The 16104-nt window shown below is 36.2% G+C and overlaps 1 protein-coding gene across 2 annotated transcripts in view; it reads right to left on the bottom strand.

Moving 5' to 3' along the window:
• Positions 1-16104, bottom strand: part of KDM7A (lysine demethylase 7A) — a 61608-nt gene that overhangs the window by 5228 nt on the left and 40276 nt on the right. Inside the window, exons 11-19 of one of the 2 annotated variants that reach the window (XM_068663314.1) lie at positions 13124-13213; positions 12099-12308; positions 10565-10689; positions 9925-10082; positions 6839-6936; positions 4856-5004; positions 4496-4704; positions 2233-2318; positions 789-1065 (exon numbers count right to left, since the gene is read on the bottom strand). In XM_068663314.1, the coding sequence (XP_068519415.1) occupies positions 789-1065; positions 2233-2318; positions 4496-4704; positions 4856-5004; positions 6839-6936; positions 9925-10082; positions 10565-10689; positions 12099-12308; positions 13124-13213 (1402 nt within the window). The remainder of the gene's footprint in view (positions 1-788; positions 1066-2232; positions 2319-4495; positions 4705-4855; positions 5005-6838; positions 6937-9924; positions 10083-10564; positions 10690-12098; positions 12309-13123; positions 13214-16104) is intronic. The other variant, XM_068663322.1, reaches the window with a different exon arrangement.

The raw sequence follows: 16104 nt of genomic DNA, 5'->3' as shown, positions 1-16104 counted from the left end.
TTCAGAACACATTTTTATTGTCATAGAACAAAGATCAAGAACTTAGAGGTGAAGCAGGAAAAGATTTCACCTAAAACACTTTCCAAAAAAATGCTATTCATCTCTCTGTTTTGGAGCAAGCAAACAGGAATCAGAATTCTAAGAACAGCAGGAGTTCCTTTCCCTATACTCCTGCTAGCATTATCATAAATAATGCTATCATACTATTTCCAAATATTGCTAGTCTAAAGAAGGGCAGTGAGTGGGGTAGAGGAGAACTTAAGCTGAGCTCCCTGGATTCTAGTCAAGTAAATTATTCCCCTGAGTAAAATATGCAAAATAAATTAGAAAGTAAAAATTAAATAGAATGGTCATCATTTTCTGTTGTTTGTTTGTTTTTGTTGTTGTTGTTTTTAATGGCACAGTTTTTAAACCTTGACTTAGATAAATAAATATGATTCAGGCCAGTGTTTCAGAGTATAGCTGTGGTTCTTTGTTCTGTTCCCTGTAATATAATGAATGCACGACAGATAAACCTGCAGAGATGCAATGCCAACAATGACGGGTTCTATTAGCCAAGCAGTCAGTCAGATCTCTTTTTTCCCCTCCTCCGCACATCCTAAGCCAATATTTAACCATCCAAAGCATTCCCAATTTTCTGTTTTTCCTCAAGGACTAAGCCTGTCCCCTTTGCAGTTTCTGCATCTAACAGCTCCTTTTGATGTTTACAGGGTTCTTTTCTCAGGTGTTTGTTGTCCCCCCACCTCCCACCCTCCTTTCCCTAGCAAAAGGACAGAGATAAACATTACCTTTTGTCGCCTGGTTACTGATAGGGGGTGGATTTGATGCTGGCCTCTTCGTTGGGTGAAGTGGTATAGACAAGGACGTTTCACCATATGGCCTGTCAGGGCTAAGGCTGCCATCACTCAGCCGGCATTCTCCTTGCATTAGGTTGGAATCTCGTGTATACTTGCCATGCTGAAAACTCAGGCCATTGTTGTGGACTATACTTCGGTTTTCCTGAACTTTATGATTAGCCTCTGATGCACCCTCTTTCTTGATATATTTTTGTGTTTTATTTGTATCCTGGTGTGGAAAGGAGGGGGGGAAGGAAAAGAAAAAAGTGGAAGTTAATAGCTTTTGGATTCAAATTTACTACAGCTTTTCTAATCCCACTACTACATCTTTAAAAAAAGAAGATGCAACTCCACCAGTGTCACCAGTGTCCAACCACTTTATGATTCCATCATTTCCTCTAGGCCATATTCCTCTTAAAAATAAGATATAGAATATAAGTACAGTATAATATCTCTGTGCAAGCTTTTTCATATTCACTTAAGTACAATGCTATAGATTAATTACACATACCGGCGTACTCAATTTTTCTACTTTATGATTTTAGTTTGCAGTAATTAAAACAAATGCAATTGCTGTCAATTAAACTGGCCACTACAGCAAGCCATACCATAACCATTGACTACTTAAACAAGTAACTTGTTTGTTTTCAATATCCAGCTGATGGGACAACAAACACAAAACAGGGAATCACCAACTGTAAAGACTGTTAAGTAGTTAGATGTTCTTAAAAAAAACCTACAAAGCATGCAGTTAAAATACAGTTATTAAACAGCACTGCTATTTTGTAACTTGATTTGTTCTTAATACTTCTAGCATATACAGCTTTAGGAACAGAGACACTTAAAAAAAAAAAAAAAAGATTTTAGAGAGTAAGACAAGCAACCTTTCATTTATACATTCCTTACTGGATTCCACCCGGATGTCAGCAAGCAAAAATATTCTTACCTGCTGGCTTTTGGGTTTTTATCAGTTTGGTAGTATCAATTTCCTAGGCATTTTTCAAATTATTATTAATTTCTTTATTTACTGTTAACACTATTGACAAGTTCCACTTGCTGTGATGGCTCTAGCTGAGAGTAACAAGTAAACAATAAAGTTCTTTCCCAGTTAGACTGCATGCAAATTCAGATTTTGTAATATATTTATTTTTTCAAGATACTGTACTAAGCATCTTTATACTACCCACCATAACAGAGGAAAGTTTGAGAGGAAAAAGAAAAAAAGAAAAAAGACCATGACAGAAATCCAATCCTCAGTTATGAGCATCACAAACATCTATTATCACCTCTGCAGTATGTAAAGACCTATCCCATCCTACTTACATTCTGTGCCTACAACTTTGCGACCTCTTTTTCCTATAAAAATATGCTCAAAGCGTTTAAAATATTGCTTTACCTGAGGGGTAATCCTCGAGGCTTCATTCAGGTGTCTAGCCCATGCTGAAGTTCCCAATTGTCTTTCTTCTTCCTTCACAGACCTACCTAAAGAGAATTTCAACAAGCTTAAACTTTGAAGTCAGTAACTGGGAGTACAAAATCAATTATACATTTGAATAACTTTAAAATTAAGACAAGAAAGAAAGAAAAATATAATGGCATACTTTTCCTAGACAGCAAGTAAAAGCTGTCAAATCTGTTTGGTTCTACACACTAAACTGGGAAAACAATTTCACGATATAAATAGAACTAATTAAAGATATATATACCTCTGTAAGATGGTCAGACAAACACAATCATTCAAGTTTGAAAGCAATGACGTTGAGGACATTCTACTTCCTTTGCTACACTACACCATTCAGTTTTCTACCATGGCTCTGTCTCATATGTAGCTCATAAAAAGACCAAGACTGTCTTTCCTTTACAGGCAGTGTTTTCTTTCTAAGCACTGATGGGCTACTCACAAACAACATATGGAACAAGATCTAAGCCAACAGGCCTATACTAGAAGTGTCCACATTGATAACATATGCTATTCAGTTAGCTTCTAAAATTGAGGGTATTCCAAAACAACAATTCAATTCAAATTTAGAGGTGAATACTACGAAACCAAAAGATTTTGCAAAATATTGCTACACTAAGAGTTACGCAGTTTCATGTCCTTCACCAGTGATATATTTATACTACATTAGCTGCATTTTTTTTCCCCATAACAACCTACACAGTTCTACATTTTACATTAGGGGCTAAAACTACATTGACAGCACACCAAAGTCTTGGCTATTGCTGAACAGTGCTTGGACAGGGTCACAGCTTTCTCTTTTTACCACTCCTGCCTTCCTACAGTGAGGAGGCTAGGGGTAATTGACCAGAAGAGGAAGAAGCCAGGACAGCTGACGTGAATTGGTCAAAGGGATATTCCTTAGCATATCATGTCATGCTTGGTAATAAAAACTGGGGTAGAAGAGGGAGCAGGAGCAAAGACTGTCATCACATCTGTTTCTGAGAGACTGGCTGGGGATCAGTCTGCTTGTGGTAGGTGGTGAGTGACTGCCTTTGCACCACTTGTTTCTTTCTCTTTCTTTCACTTACTAAACTATCCCTATTTCTCCCCATGAGTTTTCCCACTTTTGTTTTTCCTGCTCTCTCCCCAATCCCACAGGGCAGGGGGAGGAAACAAGCAGCTGTGTGGGTGCATAGCTGCTGGCCTAAGTAAACCTACCACAATGATAGTAACCTAGATACTACATTTTTAATAAAGGTATAAAGACAGTAACACACTGTCTATGTCTGTGTGTTTTGGTGGTTGCTGGTTTTTGTTGTTGTTTACATTTTGTTTGTTCATTATTTTCTGGTATTATTTACTTGATTGGTGGGTTTTTAAGGACCTACAGCTTAAGGTACCAGAACATTGGCCATGACATCACATCAGGCTTTTCTGTTTTCTACTTAAACAAAAAACTAATGTATTCTTAGTACTTTGACCTAACACCCTACTTGCTGGTGGGTTTCTGTTTGTTTCACATGAGCCAAGCTGTAATCCTCTTCCATTTCCTTCTCATGCAAAGAATTTTCACACATAATTACTTTTTCCTCTGTGTTCCAAAACCTGAATTTGATTCCTTTGAGGGAATTAGTGTTAATGTTCTGTTGTCTGTCATTCCCAAAATTCATTTAACAGATGCCTGTTTTCCACAGGCACAGAGACATCAAAATGCCTCTGACAAGAAAGTTACTTCTGAATTCTCCTCTTCAAGATTAGATTCTCATTTAACACGCTGCATTCATAGCAGAATTTCATGAGTAAAGCCAATTGTGCTTTCCAAAATACATGAAAGCCATCCAGCAGACTCGTGTTGATATCTAAGTTATACACATGCTGTGAAAGTTGCAACTATGTAGATGCTGTCAATCCTTTTTGAAGGAGATTACACTTTCTGTCTAGCCATAACTTCCTCACTCTTGTAAGGATGCCACAAAACTTCTAAATGGCAATATTCAGTAGATGCATTTTGATGACCTCTCAAGCTAAGTTTGTCACTGTTTTATGAAGTAACTTACATTTTATAACAAAACCAACACTAAGCCAAAAAAAGCCCACCTTTTAAAAAGATGCCTGGTTTACTTAAAAGCTTGACTACAGATCTTAAATATTTAAATGCTTCTTCTGAGCAGTCTGTTCAACAGCAGAGAGCAGCAGCATAATTAATTCAGGTACCTACCACATTCCATTGCTTTGTGACTCTGAGATGGCTGTCTGTCTTTATGCCTACTTCTGGGATAGTTTCTGTGTTCCTGAAGAGAGGTTCTTTTATCTGTGCAGTCTGTGCTTTGAGTATGACCTGGTAAACATGTGGTATAGTGCAATCCTGCCATAGAAAGCATGCCCTGAATAGCTTCTTCTTCTGTACTTGTCGAGGTAGGACATTCCCTAGAAAAATACATCAGTATTAAGCAGTAAAAAATAGAATCCTATATTTCTCCGAAGGAATGATTTTTGCATTCATATAAAGCAGAACCATAAATATTTGAATGAACATGTCTAATAGTAATTTATAAACAAACACAGACAATATTCTTACTTTTTATTGGGAGTTTCATTTCTGGATGGCTTCTGAGTAGTTTGACAAAGGTCTCTTGTAACCTTAGAGTCCTCTTTGAAATTTGATGTTACTTCCTGTTTCTCTTCATCACCTGAGCTTTCTGACTCCTCTGTGGAGGAATCCTTCTGCTGGAACAAGAGCAAACAGCACATTGAAAGGTCATCATGCCTCCTAAAATAGAGATGCTACTGTAATATATGCTAAATAAAAAATCTAAAGCTTCTGGGTCCATCTTTTTATATATATATACACATATATATATGTATGCATAAATCAGAATGCAATTAACTTGAATAGAGTTACTGAGATGTTATATATCCAAGTATTGCAATACTGAGTGATTACATGCCCCAGTAATAAAGCAAGCATCTCCAAATCCAATTTCTTCCAGAAAACACTACATATATTATACTGCGCACAAATTATTGTGCTGCACAAATTTCTTTAAAGAGAGTATTGACTACTCTTTATCTTCTATATTTGAAGTAGAGGAAAAAATACTAACTATGGTTCCAAGGAGCTGCCCAGAATGATGCCTATTACTTTTAATGAGACACATGCTGTCCCAGGTAACAGTTTCTCATTCCTGCTCTCACAAATGCAAGGTAACTTCCATCAGCAGCAAATTTATAAGCGGGAGATACTCTCAGGTAAATCCAGGGCACACCTTGAACAGGGATATAGCAGCTGTTGCCACTCTTACAGTGGCAAAGCCTCATTTCATGAATGGAAGGGCTTTCCAACTCCCAAAGAGATTACATCTTGAATGAGCAGAACCTTCTCAAAGGTGGAGCAGCAATATGCGTCTCAACCTAACTTTCAGTGAAGCAAGAACTACAACAGATACAATCTTAACAGTAACACAGACTAATTATTTACAACATGTACAGAGAATAACACTTGTTTTCAAGCCAAAGATTATACATAGTAGTCAATTAAAGGCTTCACAGTGGAAGATCAAAACGTGGAGGAATCATAATCCTTCAGGACTGCTACCACTATCACTGCCATCAAAACATAACTGGAATGACTAAGTCAGTGCAACAGATTGCCAAGGGATGTTTTTAAACAATAGCTACATTCCTAAGAGCATCTTGTTAATCCTTGACACTTGTAAATGACATACATAAGCAACTACACTGCAACTACAGTTCAATGTTAATTAAAAAAAAAAAAAGTTGTCTTGTTTTGCTAAGATCTTCTTCTGTATAGTATGAAAACACAAAAAGGATTTACAGGAACTACTGAGATGCTTCATTTTGGATACATCATTACCCCCCAAAAAAACATAAAAATTATTATGCTAAATATTATTAGCAATTAGGAAGCAGGATATAGTAAAAAATAAGAAAACAGTTGCATTAATACAAAACATTTTACTCAATGAGAGTGATCCAAAGATGGCTACATGGTTGTATTCAGAAGCGTTTAGTTTACTTGTAAAGAAATCACTATGGTCTAGGCATTCAAATGGAAGATCTTCATTTATGAGCAGTCTAAATCACCTCATTAGGATTTAGCCAGTTACGGTTATTTAAAAATCAAAGGTTTATAGGATTGTTTTCATTTAACTATTCTCTGAAATTATTATGGTAGACACTTATAATTCTAATGATGAAAGTTACATTTATTATAGAAGAAATGAACAAAGCAATTATTATCTAAATTTTCTCAGCCTTTGCACATTCCAGAGCAGGGTCATCCTTTGCCAACCCCACATTAATGGTAAACAAGATCATAATATTTGGCTCAAGAAGCACATCTTGGCATTCTCCTCAGTACTAGAAAAAAATGAAGAACGAGACAGAAGGGTAGAGCTTGAAATAGTATCTTGAACAAGAATTAAATATTTTAAGAATTAAATATTTTTTATTAAATATTTTGTTATTGCCCAAACAAATTTGAAGTTCGCAAAGTATACTTAATTGCTTTGTTAACTTTTGTGACTTCTTCTAGCTGTACCTGTGTAGTGCAATCAGGCTCAGATTCTTCTGAATCAGAAATATCAGAGTACTCTGAGGATCCATTCCTGAGTTCTGATTTCACACTTTCAAAGAACACTAAGGAGAGAAAAATATATATATATATAAAACCCAACACTTTTACAAGTAATATTTAACAATTATGATGGAAGTAAAGAACACAAAATTCATATTTGATCTTTTTAACAGTCTTTTTAAAGAAAGCACAACCCCATACTGAACTGGCTCGTGTTTCCTCAAACTCTGAGTTGTCTACAGTTGACCAATAGCCTTGTAAATTGGCTCACTGGATGAAGCCAGTGGAAGAGAAATCGTGCAGCAGGAGCACAGCACACATCTTTTCTCTCTCTCACAGGACACAAGCCTCACAGACGGCAACACTGACAACTAGAAACACCTCAGTCGATTCCTGCTTTTGTATATATAGATTGGAGTAAGGAGCGTGTCTCATAAAGAATGGAGTAGGCTACACTAACTGCAATTCTACAGATTACAAGTAATCTTCAGTATTATTCTTAGACTCTTTAAACCTGAAATTTCCTTGTCTTAAAATAAGAGCAGTCAGAGAAACACTCATCATAGAAATCAGAGGATATTAAATGACTTAAAGGTAAAATGTATATATGTATTTCGTTGCGTTACTTGCGATTTTTCTTTTACATCACAGTTCACTAGCAATAGTCTGAATGGTTTGTGTCACTGCAGAGCTGTCAATCAGGAGTTAAAATGAAGACCTGTCACAGAAGCTTAAAATATTATTGTGATGATACACAATATACATGTATTGGTTTTCATCACACTGACAACTGAAAAGGAAGGGGTGAAAAGGAAATACCAACCTTAGACGCTTTTTGCTAGTAGTAAGATAAAGTACAATCAGAGAATGAAGTGTCAAAATAGACATCAAAAACAGTGGCACATGACACAATAATCTATCAAATCTACCCATCTAGTAGTCCACATGGTTTATTTTTGTAAGTGCTGAAGGAACTTGAATACTAAGTAGCTAAACTGCTCTTGCAAGTATTCACTTTTTAAGACACCTTATGTTCCAAACCACAAATTGTAGGTGTTCAGAATCATCCAGTACTGTATACCTGCGTCGATGCTGCTGGCTGAAGTCTTGGTAAAGTACAAATTAATGGAATACTATAATATGCAGCTTATCTAGCAAATATGCTTGAACAAAAGCTATGACTCAGTAAAAAAAAAAAATAATGATTTTATGAATGTTTGTCAAGAAGCTAGTGGATAAAGAAGCACTTGAAAAGTTTTATGTTGCTTTTTTAAAAGTCTCAGCTAGGAAACTGAAACAAGTACCATATATTAAGTACTAACACAGATCAGAAATTAGCTCTAAAACAAAGACAAGTGTAGTTAAACTGTTTTGCTTTTAACAGTTCAATATGCAGCTATATAAACAGAATGCAATATGAACAGAATGCAATGCATCTCTCTGTAGACTTTGCCTCTTGGCCTAAATCCCAGTAAGAACAATGGAAGGCAGCAGCCTGTTATAGAAACAGGTTGTTCCGTTAAGGAATTCTCTTCAGAAGAAAAATTTCTCCATTTCTGCAAACCTTCACTTACAGCAAAATAATATAACCAGAAGTAGGTGATGTTCCCTTAATAGGGTCACGTGAAGACTCTCACAATTCAATTACAAACATTAGTGAAAGTCCTGAGTACTCAATTTCTAGAAGAACAATATGAACATTCACTTTTTGTCCTAAATATTTCTTAGATTTAGATGTAAACTGCTAAATTATAGCTGTATCAAGTCAGAGCAAAGACTGAAAAAAATCTACAATTTCTGTATATGATTTAATCTTCAATGCGAGTGGAAAACTTAGTTTAATTTTTAAAGTGGAAAAACACAAGATTATACCTAGCCTTCACTCAACTAGCCATTTGCCTTTTTGGTTCACGAGTACACAAGGGACGTCTTTCCTGTACAGATTTTTAAATCTTGTCCTCTGTGACCTTTGGAAGCACAGTCTGCAGGGATTACAAATTGCTTTGTTAGTGAAAATAATTAAATATTTTATCCAGGCTGACAATGGACTCATAAATGTTGTTACAGATGTGCAGGAAGCCAAGGGAACTGCAAGTCTCTAGAGGGGTCTTGTTATCTTATAAATGTTGACCTCAGTTTCCTAATACACATCCTCAGAACCCCTGGTAAGCTCTACTGTGAAAGGATGTGACTTTTATAATTAAACAGAAAGATGAAGAAAGTATGTCAAGAACCAACTTGTCACTGTACACAGATAGCATTATTAAAAATAAGCACTGAAAACAGGTACACTATATTGATAATTCACTAATACATTTTGTGATCAGCACTGTTGAACACGTGGCAGGAAGACTTGAGGCTAGAGAAAGGCCAAGGAAGATCAACTCCTAGTGATGGATGGTTTAGATATGAAGTATTGGAAAAAGGGACTGAGGTGTTTTTACATACAAATAATGATAAATTGTCCCCTAACCTTGCACACAACTGCAAAGGTTGAAAGCGTAAGATTTTATTAATGCTAAGTTATGCTTCTTTGTCTGTATGGAATAAATCTGTTAATTAGCAAAACATTCAAAATCGTATGAGCAAGTATGTAATCACCAAATGGAACAGAAAAATGAAAGATGAGTTGGGCTTGAAATTATCTGCATTTTATCTTTTATTCTCTACAGCGAATGATATGAAGCAATTTTGGTCAAAAAATCCACACTCATATTATGAAACAAAACAAAATGAAAAAATATCTTATACTCAAATGCTCATCTAGAACACCAATTAAACATCCACTCTGAAAGATGCTGTATTCACAGTATTCAAGATGGCACTAACATAAAAAGATGAGTTTTACCTTTCAACTCTGTGCTGTTGTTAGCTTCTTCAGTAGACCAATAATATTTGTCAAATCTATTATCGTAACTTAATGCTACTTCACTGATCTATTAGTTTATCTTCTCTATACTTAGGTAAAATTTCAGTAAGGCCTCATAATAATTACATCCTACTCAAGACCATCAAAACATTGAACTGACAAGGCTTAGAGAGAAGCTTACTGTTCAGTGGTTTCTGGGCATCTGTATTCCCTCCTCCTTCAAATCCTGAGGTCTGGACTTCTCTCTTAACAGTCGTCTTTTTCGACCTTGTCCTGTCATCTTCATCTTCACTATCTGCTGTGTAAAGACTTCGATCTGTAAATGGGCGTCTCTCATCTCTGTCTCACAAGAAAAACAACATACTATTCTTACAAACCTGAAGCAATTGTCTTCTCCTCCTTAATTATTTATAAGTCACCCGTGAGATAGCAACAGTAACATTCTCTTATGCTCATCTCTTTGTTTTGAATTGCACATATTTCCATTTTGTTCCCTGTCACTACCATAAAGATGCAAAGTTTGACACCATAATATTTTTAATGAGAATCACTCTAATTTAGTGACCTAACTGAGCAACTGAATGACATGCCATTGCAAAAGAACATGTAAAGCATTTCCTTCTCTTCACTCCGTAACTGTGGCTCCACTAGGGGACAGCAGACACAATAGACAACACATTCCTTCTATACTCCTAACACGAATCTTGTAAGAGAGAACTTAGAGCTTCACAAACAGAAAAAAAAAATACTTTTACTAAAAAATTAGCATGCTCTGGTCCATAATGACTAGGAACAAGTGATCCACAAACAACGCTTTGTACCTAATTATTCTTCCGTTTGACAGCAGAAGGCGCAGATCATTGTCTTTTGTTCGCCATTCAGGTACTGTAGAAGATGGCTGAAAGGGCTTGTTAAATCTCCCGTTCAGTTTCGAGTTTGCTGTATCCTAAAGAAGTAAAAGCAATGTTGCTTATTATTTATTTCTATAAATTAAATTGCTTTTCCTGCACTCCACAAAAGCTTAAACTGAGCACCAGGACAGTTACACATTTCTGATAACCAACTGAAGAAAGCTCAAGAAAAATATGTTCAGATGTAAAAAAACAAGACTGCATCTTCTTCCTTGTATCATCTACAGCCTCCTGAACCACCTGCAATAGCTACAATATGTCTATCATACTCCTTTAGGGTTGTCTTTGGAGAAGCTGGGACAGGGACTGATAAAACAACTCCTGGACTGGACATCTAGTCTCTGGAATTAGTTCCCAAACTTATTCATAGGACAGCAAAAAGTTCGTTATGGAAAGTAACCTGCCATAAGTAAAACCCTCTTAGCTCAAAGCAGCTCGTGTCTGACACATGCTCTGAAATAGTCAATGATAGACTTACGTGTCAAACCCAGAATATGTAAGAGTATAAGTATTTTTAAAACAATTTCAAACAGTATTTTTTTCTACATTAAGTGGCAATGACTAATACTCCTAAACATTTTATTTTAAAAACAGCTTGTAGCAGTGAACTGCACAGGTCAACTATTTGTGCTAAATTTCAAGCTCAGCTTCTTTTCTTTGGGGCCTAAATGCATGCCTCTTATTCACGTCTTATGAAGTTCAGTACGAGGACAACTTAGTATTTCTCCACTATCACTGTCAACACATTCACCTGCATTTCTTATTCTCAGAAAATTACTTATTTCCATATTTACGTTCTTTTTCCCATTTCTGCTTCAGTTTTTTGAAAATAACGTCATCAAACCTGAAAAAAATAATATTTCAAGAGACTACATTTCAAGAGACTACTCATTCTCTCTGTGATGCTGGTGTAATACAACTACACACTTCCCTGTCCCGCAACGGAGACCAAAGGCTACCTCAGGCTTTCTGGTAGGGAGTCATAGTCATGCAGGAAACAGGAGCATGAAGGAAAAATGAGGCTAAACAAATTACAGTAATTGAACTATAACATACAGCTACTTAAAAGCACACAGGGAAGCAAGTCTGGCCTAGAGCTTCACAGAGCTGAGGCTTTGCAAGCTCCCTTTCTGAACAGAACTGATTCAAAGTAGTATTTGACAGCTACAGCTGTCATATTTCAAAAACTATACTTGCAGTAGGTGAGATTCAGGGCACTTTCAAAACCAAAATGTTGAAGGAATGTCCACAAAAGGTATCAAAGAAGAGAGAAATTTCTATCAGGAAAATCTGAAAGAAAGAAATTGAAGACCTACCCATGGCTCATATAGCCAAGAGTAGTAGCCTGTGTTTTTATGCATATTTAAATCTTTTCCCTTTCAACAAAGATTAGAAATTTCTTCTGTTCTGGTTTTGCTTTTCTTTCACGTAACATAATACTTGCCTCCTCCCAAGGTGACATCTCCAGCCTTTTCAGTACCTCCCTTGTGTGGAGTTCCAAGATGTCCAGGTTGGAAGGAGTTTTGGTAGCATGGTCTCGTAGTTTCCTCACCCTTCGTCTGGAGTGGTGAGGAGAAGCTGTTTCATGTGAAGACCGAGACGCTGCACACACACCGAGAATTCCCTGAGTTTTAACTGGTTTGTTGTTTTCCTCCTTTAATTAAAAAGGCATATTTCAGAACAGTCACACAGGGACAAATCCACGTATTTAAATGCTGCTTCCCACTCATCTAATGGAATGTAAGTTATACAAATAAAATTTTTAGGCCTTTTAGTGAAGTACTACATATTTGCTATGGACTTGCCATACAAACTTTAGTTACACAGTTCCTCTTTCCCACTTGGGGCTTTTAACCTCCCCCATAACAGAAGTGCAGCACTGACATATGAGGTAGCGTATACATGTACTGTACCCAATAGATAACTATTCTTTTCAGGTTTCAGACCTCCTCTCTCCATAAGAAAATGTAGGAGTTTTCAATATTAACCAATATTAAATAATAAAGGAGCAAAACATTGGGGAGGGGAGGGGGGGGGGGGGGCAAAAAAAAGAGCAGAAGAGTTGGCAAAAATCACAACAAACAAGGGAATAGAAGAATGCAATATGAACAGAATTCCACATGAACCTTTATCAGTTATAAGTGGTAACATTTTAGAAATACTGATCTACAAATAGTTTCACCATTAAAATGTGTGGATTTTTTGGGGGGAAGAATTACATAAAACACCCTTGTTACACATTTTCTTCATCTCAAACACCAAAAGCATTGTATTTCCAACAGTTTTCCTCTTGATCTTCAACTAGAAAATGAAATGAATTTCTCATTTTCTATGGGAAAATATATTAAATATCAATAAATATTTACTTTAAATAAAGAGGTGAATAAGGTCAAATGAATGCATAGCTACTATGGAATGCCCTGATTCAAAGATTTTTCCTGCAGACTTTAGGGTTGCCTCTGTTCTTACCTCTACAGAACGAATCACTTTTGAGAGCTCTTTTATGAGATGTCCAGGCCTAATGTTGTCTGGAATTTCAAAGGCATGTTCTGTTACAAGCTGTATGCAAAGGATGGAGAAAAGGCAATTAATTCTTTTTTTTTTTTTTTCCCTTCCAGATAAAAGCAGAAGTAGTACAAAATAAATGAAACTTACAGGAAAAAAATAATAATAAAAAAAAAAGTTTGAAGGGAAGAAGCCAGATTGATTTCTTTTTATAATTACAGCAAACTGCCAGGACAGACACATAAACACACTGAAGCTTCGAGTCCAAAATTTAGAAGGGAGCAGATATCCCTCAGTGTCTGACGTTCACGATATATAAAGGTAGGCTCAAGGTCAGCCATCCCACAGCTTCTCCTAGAATCTCTAAGAACCTAAAGAAGTGGTCATGCAGAGCTATCCTGATAATCACTTACACCATTTTATTTCTCTGTAATTAACTTCTTTTTTTTCCCCTTTAGCATAGTCAGTATGGAGTCACACTTAGCAAACTCAGAATGATGACCTTCAAAAAAACCTAAAGGCTAACAGAATTTCACTATGATGAAATTTATTCTTAATGGTAAATCAGGAATAGCAATGAGTAACCAACAAGCAGATTTTGGACATCTGCCTCACATTTCACTTTTTAAACAACCTCCTTAGCTTATTTAAAATGTGGTAGGTTGGAGAAAGCTATTCAAACTCATTCCCTATAAAAACAACTTGGGACACCATAATAGTTTATGTTCCCTTTAATCCTCTGAAACGGTATCATAGCACAGACAGATCTACTATATATGTATTACTAATCTGAGCAAGTCCAAACACTCTACAGTTAGATCTAGTAAAACAAGTTTAATATTTTGTATGTACAGTTTAAATTTGCCCCAAGACACCTTTAGTTAATATTACACAGACAAAACACTCGCACATAGACCAGAATGACTGTCATGAATTCCGGTATCCCCTTAATTGACTATTTAAACACAAAAATGTCTCACAAACACTTTCAGATATTCACACTTCAAAAATGAGGTCCGGCAGCAAAATTATTGCTAGAAGCAATTTGATACTCTAAGTACATTTCATTGAATCTGGCTTCCTCTCAGTCATTTAAAACCAACCAGATGTATAACTTTGATACTCTCATTTCAGTGGCATTAATGATACAGGGAGTATTAAATCTGCTGCTATTATTTACAATTGTTCATTCTCCGGTGCATCACCTCTACACAGTCACACTTGGGAACACAGCACCTCTGGCACCAGACGGTATAATTGTTCCAACAAATTAATGGTTATTTTAGGACCTTTCAGTCCTTTCTACATAAGGACTCTCCCAAAAAGCCTTCCTGTCCATGAGGACTTCAAGAGGAAGAGACTCTTGATGCAATTTTATAAAACACTGACTGGAAAGCTTCTCTGGCTTAAAAATACTGGCAAGCCTTACTAAATCAACCATAGTTGAAGAAGAAATACATTATTTTGCAAGTAAAATCTGTAATAACTCTTTGAACAAATTAAATTCCGTTGGCAAACTCACTTGTTTGTTACTATAAAAGGTATCTCTTTACATCAAAGCTTTCTCAACTAAGCTGTGGTCAGAGTAATTATGAAAAAAGTCCATCCAAGCAACTAAAATATGCCAACAAATTCAAATTGATATATCAGGCTAACAGTTTGACAGCAAGAACAGATGGGCAGGAAATATGAATACCTAGAGATACCATGTCTAAAAAATTATCATCGTTATTATGTAACTTGTTTTAAAATTGTCTCTGCATGCTGACTCTGGAAACATTTTGGGACTGAAGAATTCTCTTTTAGTAGGGTTAATACTAGCAACAAAATTGACTAAGTATGTCAAGTGTTACAGGTAAAGAAAATACTGGAAAAAACTGTAATACATTCAAAAACTTCAAGAAATCATTTTTTACACATTGAAAATAAACAGTTGATTGAGAAACCTATCTTAAAGAATTCACAAATCTTTAGCACTGAAATTAAGCATACTGGTACCTAAAAATACAAACACAACTATTTCCCCTTTCCCTGGGGGGGGGGATCCCTCTTAAAACAGCTATTCAAAAAAAAAAAAAAAAACAGTTGCCCAAAATAATTTTACTGGTACATGGATCAAGCATCTTAAAAATAGAAACTGAGACCTGTTGCTTATGTAAGTTGGAAGGCAGCCAGAGCTAAGATCCAAGAGCTCAAATGACTGGATAGGTCATCATCTTTACTGTGCGTATCAACTAATCTGCAGGCTGATCATCTGCACTAAAGTAATCAGAACATACACCTATCGATAAAAACCTTGCACAAGCTCAATTCAAATCAAGACAAGAAAACTAAGATAATTTTACTAGCACTCCATCTCTGTTCTCAGCATCTTGCAACTCTTGGCAGTTTTTAAATGTTGCAGAAATGAAGATACTGCTGCTTTGCTGAAGATGAGTTTAAAATGCTTCAACAAGTATCTCACAGCAATACACTAACATAATCCACTTGTCTTGAGAAGACATATTCCATGATAGGAATGTGAAACTTCATGAGTCGGCTTCCCATTTGTAGGCTATTCATTTTTCATTTCTTTCTCAGAATCTGTCTGAAATCCTCACTATGAGCAGATGATATAGCAATGTACAAAGCTCTTCCTGTCTTCTGCTGCATACAGCTACAAGCCTAACGCACACACAGTCTGCTGTGAAGACAGCATCAGCTCACTTATGAAGCAGCAGCAGCTAAAAACGGTGAAGGCAAGCTACAAAACATGATAGTAGGTGAACAGCAGGCCACGTTCTCAATAGATCACCAAGGCTGCGCAGTTGCCTCACAATTGAAGCGTCTTCAGCCAGTGGTTTGGGAATACTCACTGATCTCATTAACAAGCATCTGGAATGCAGCATCTGCAATTATTTTTTTATCTTTTCCACAGGAAAGTAGGAAACATACCATATTCTAGA

The sequence above is a fragment of the Anas acuta genome, chromosome 1, assembly GCF_963932015.1.
Source record: "Anas acuta chromosome 1, bAnaAcu1.1, whole genome shotgun sequence".
NCBI lineage: Eukaryota > Metazoa > Chordata > Aves > Anseriformes > Anatidae > Anas > Anas acuta.
The sequence above is the reverse complement of the archived record's forward strand: the minus strand, read 5'-3'. Positions and strand labels throughout refer to the sequence as shown.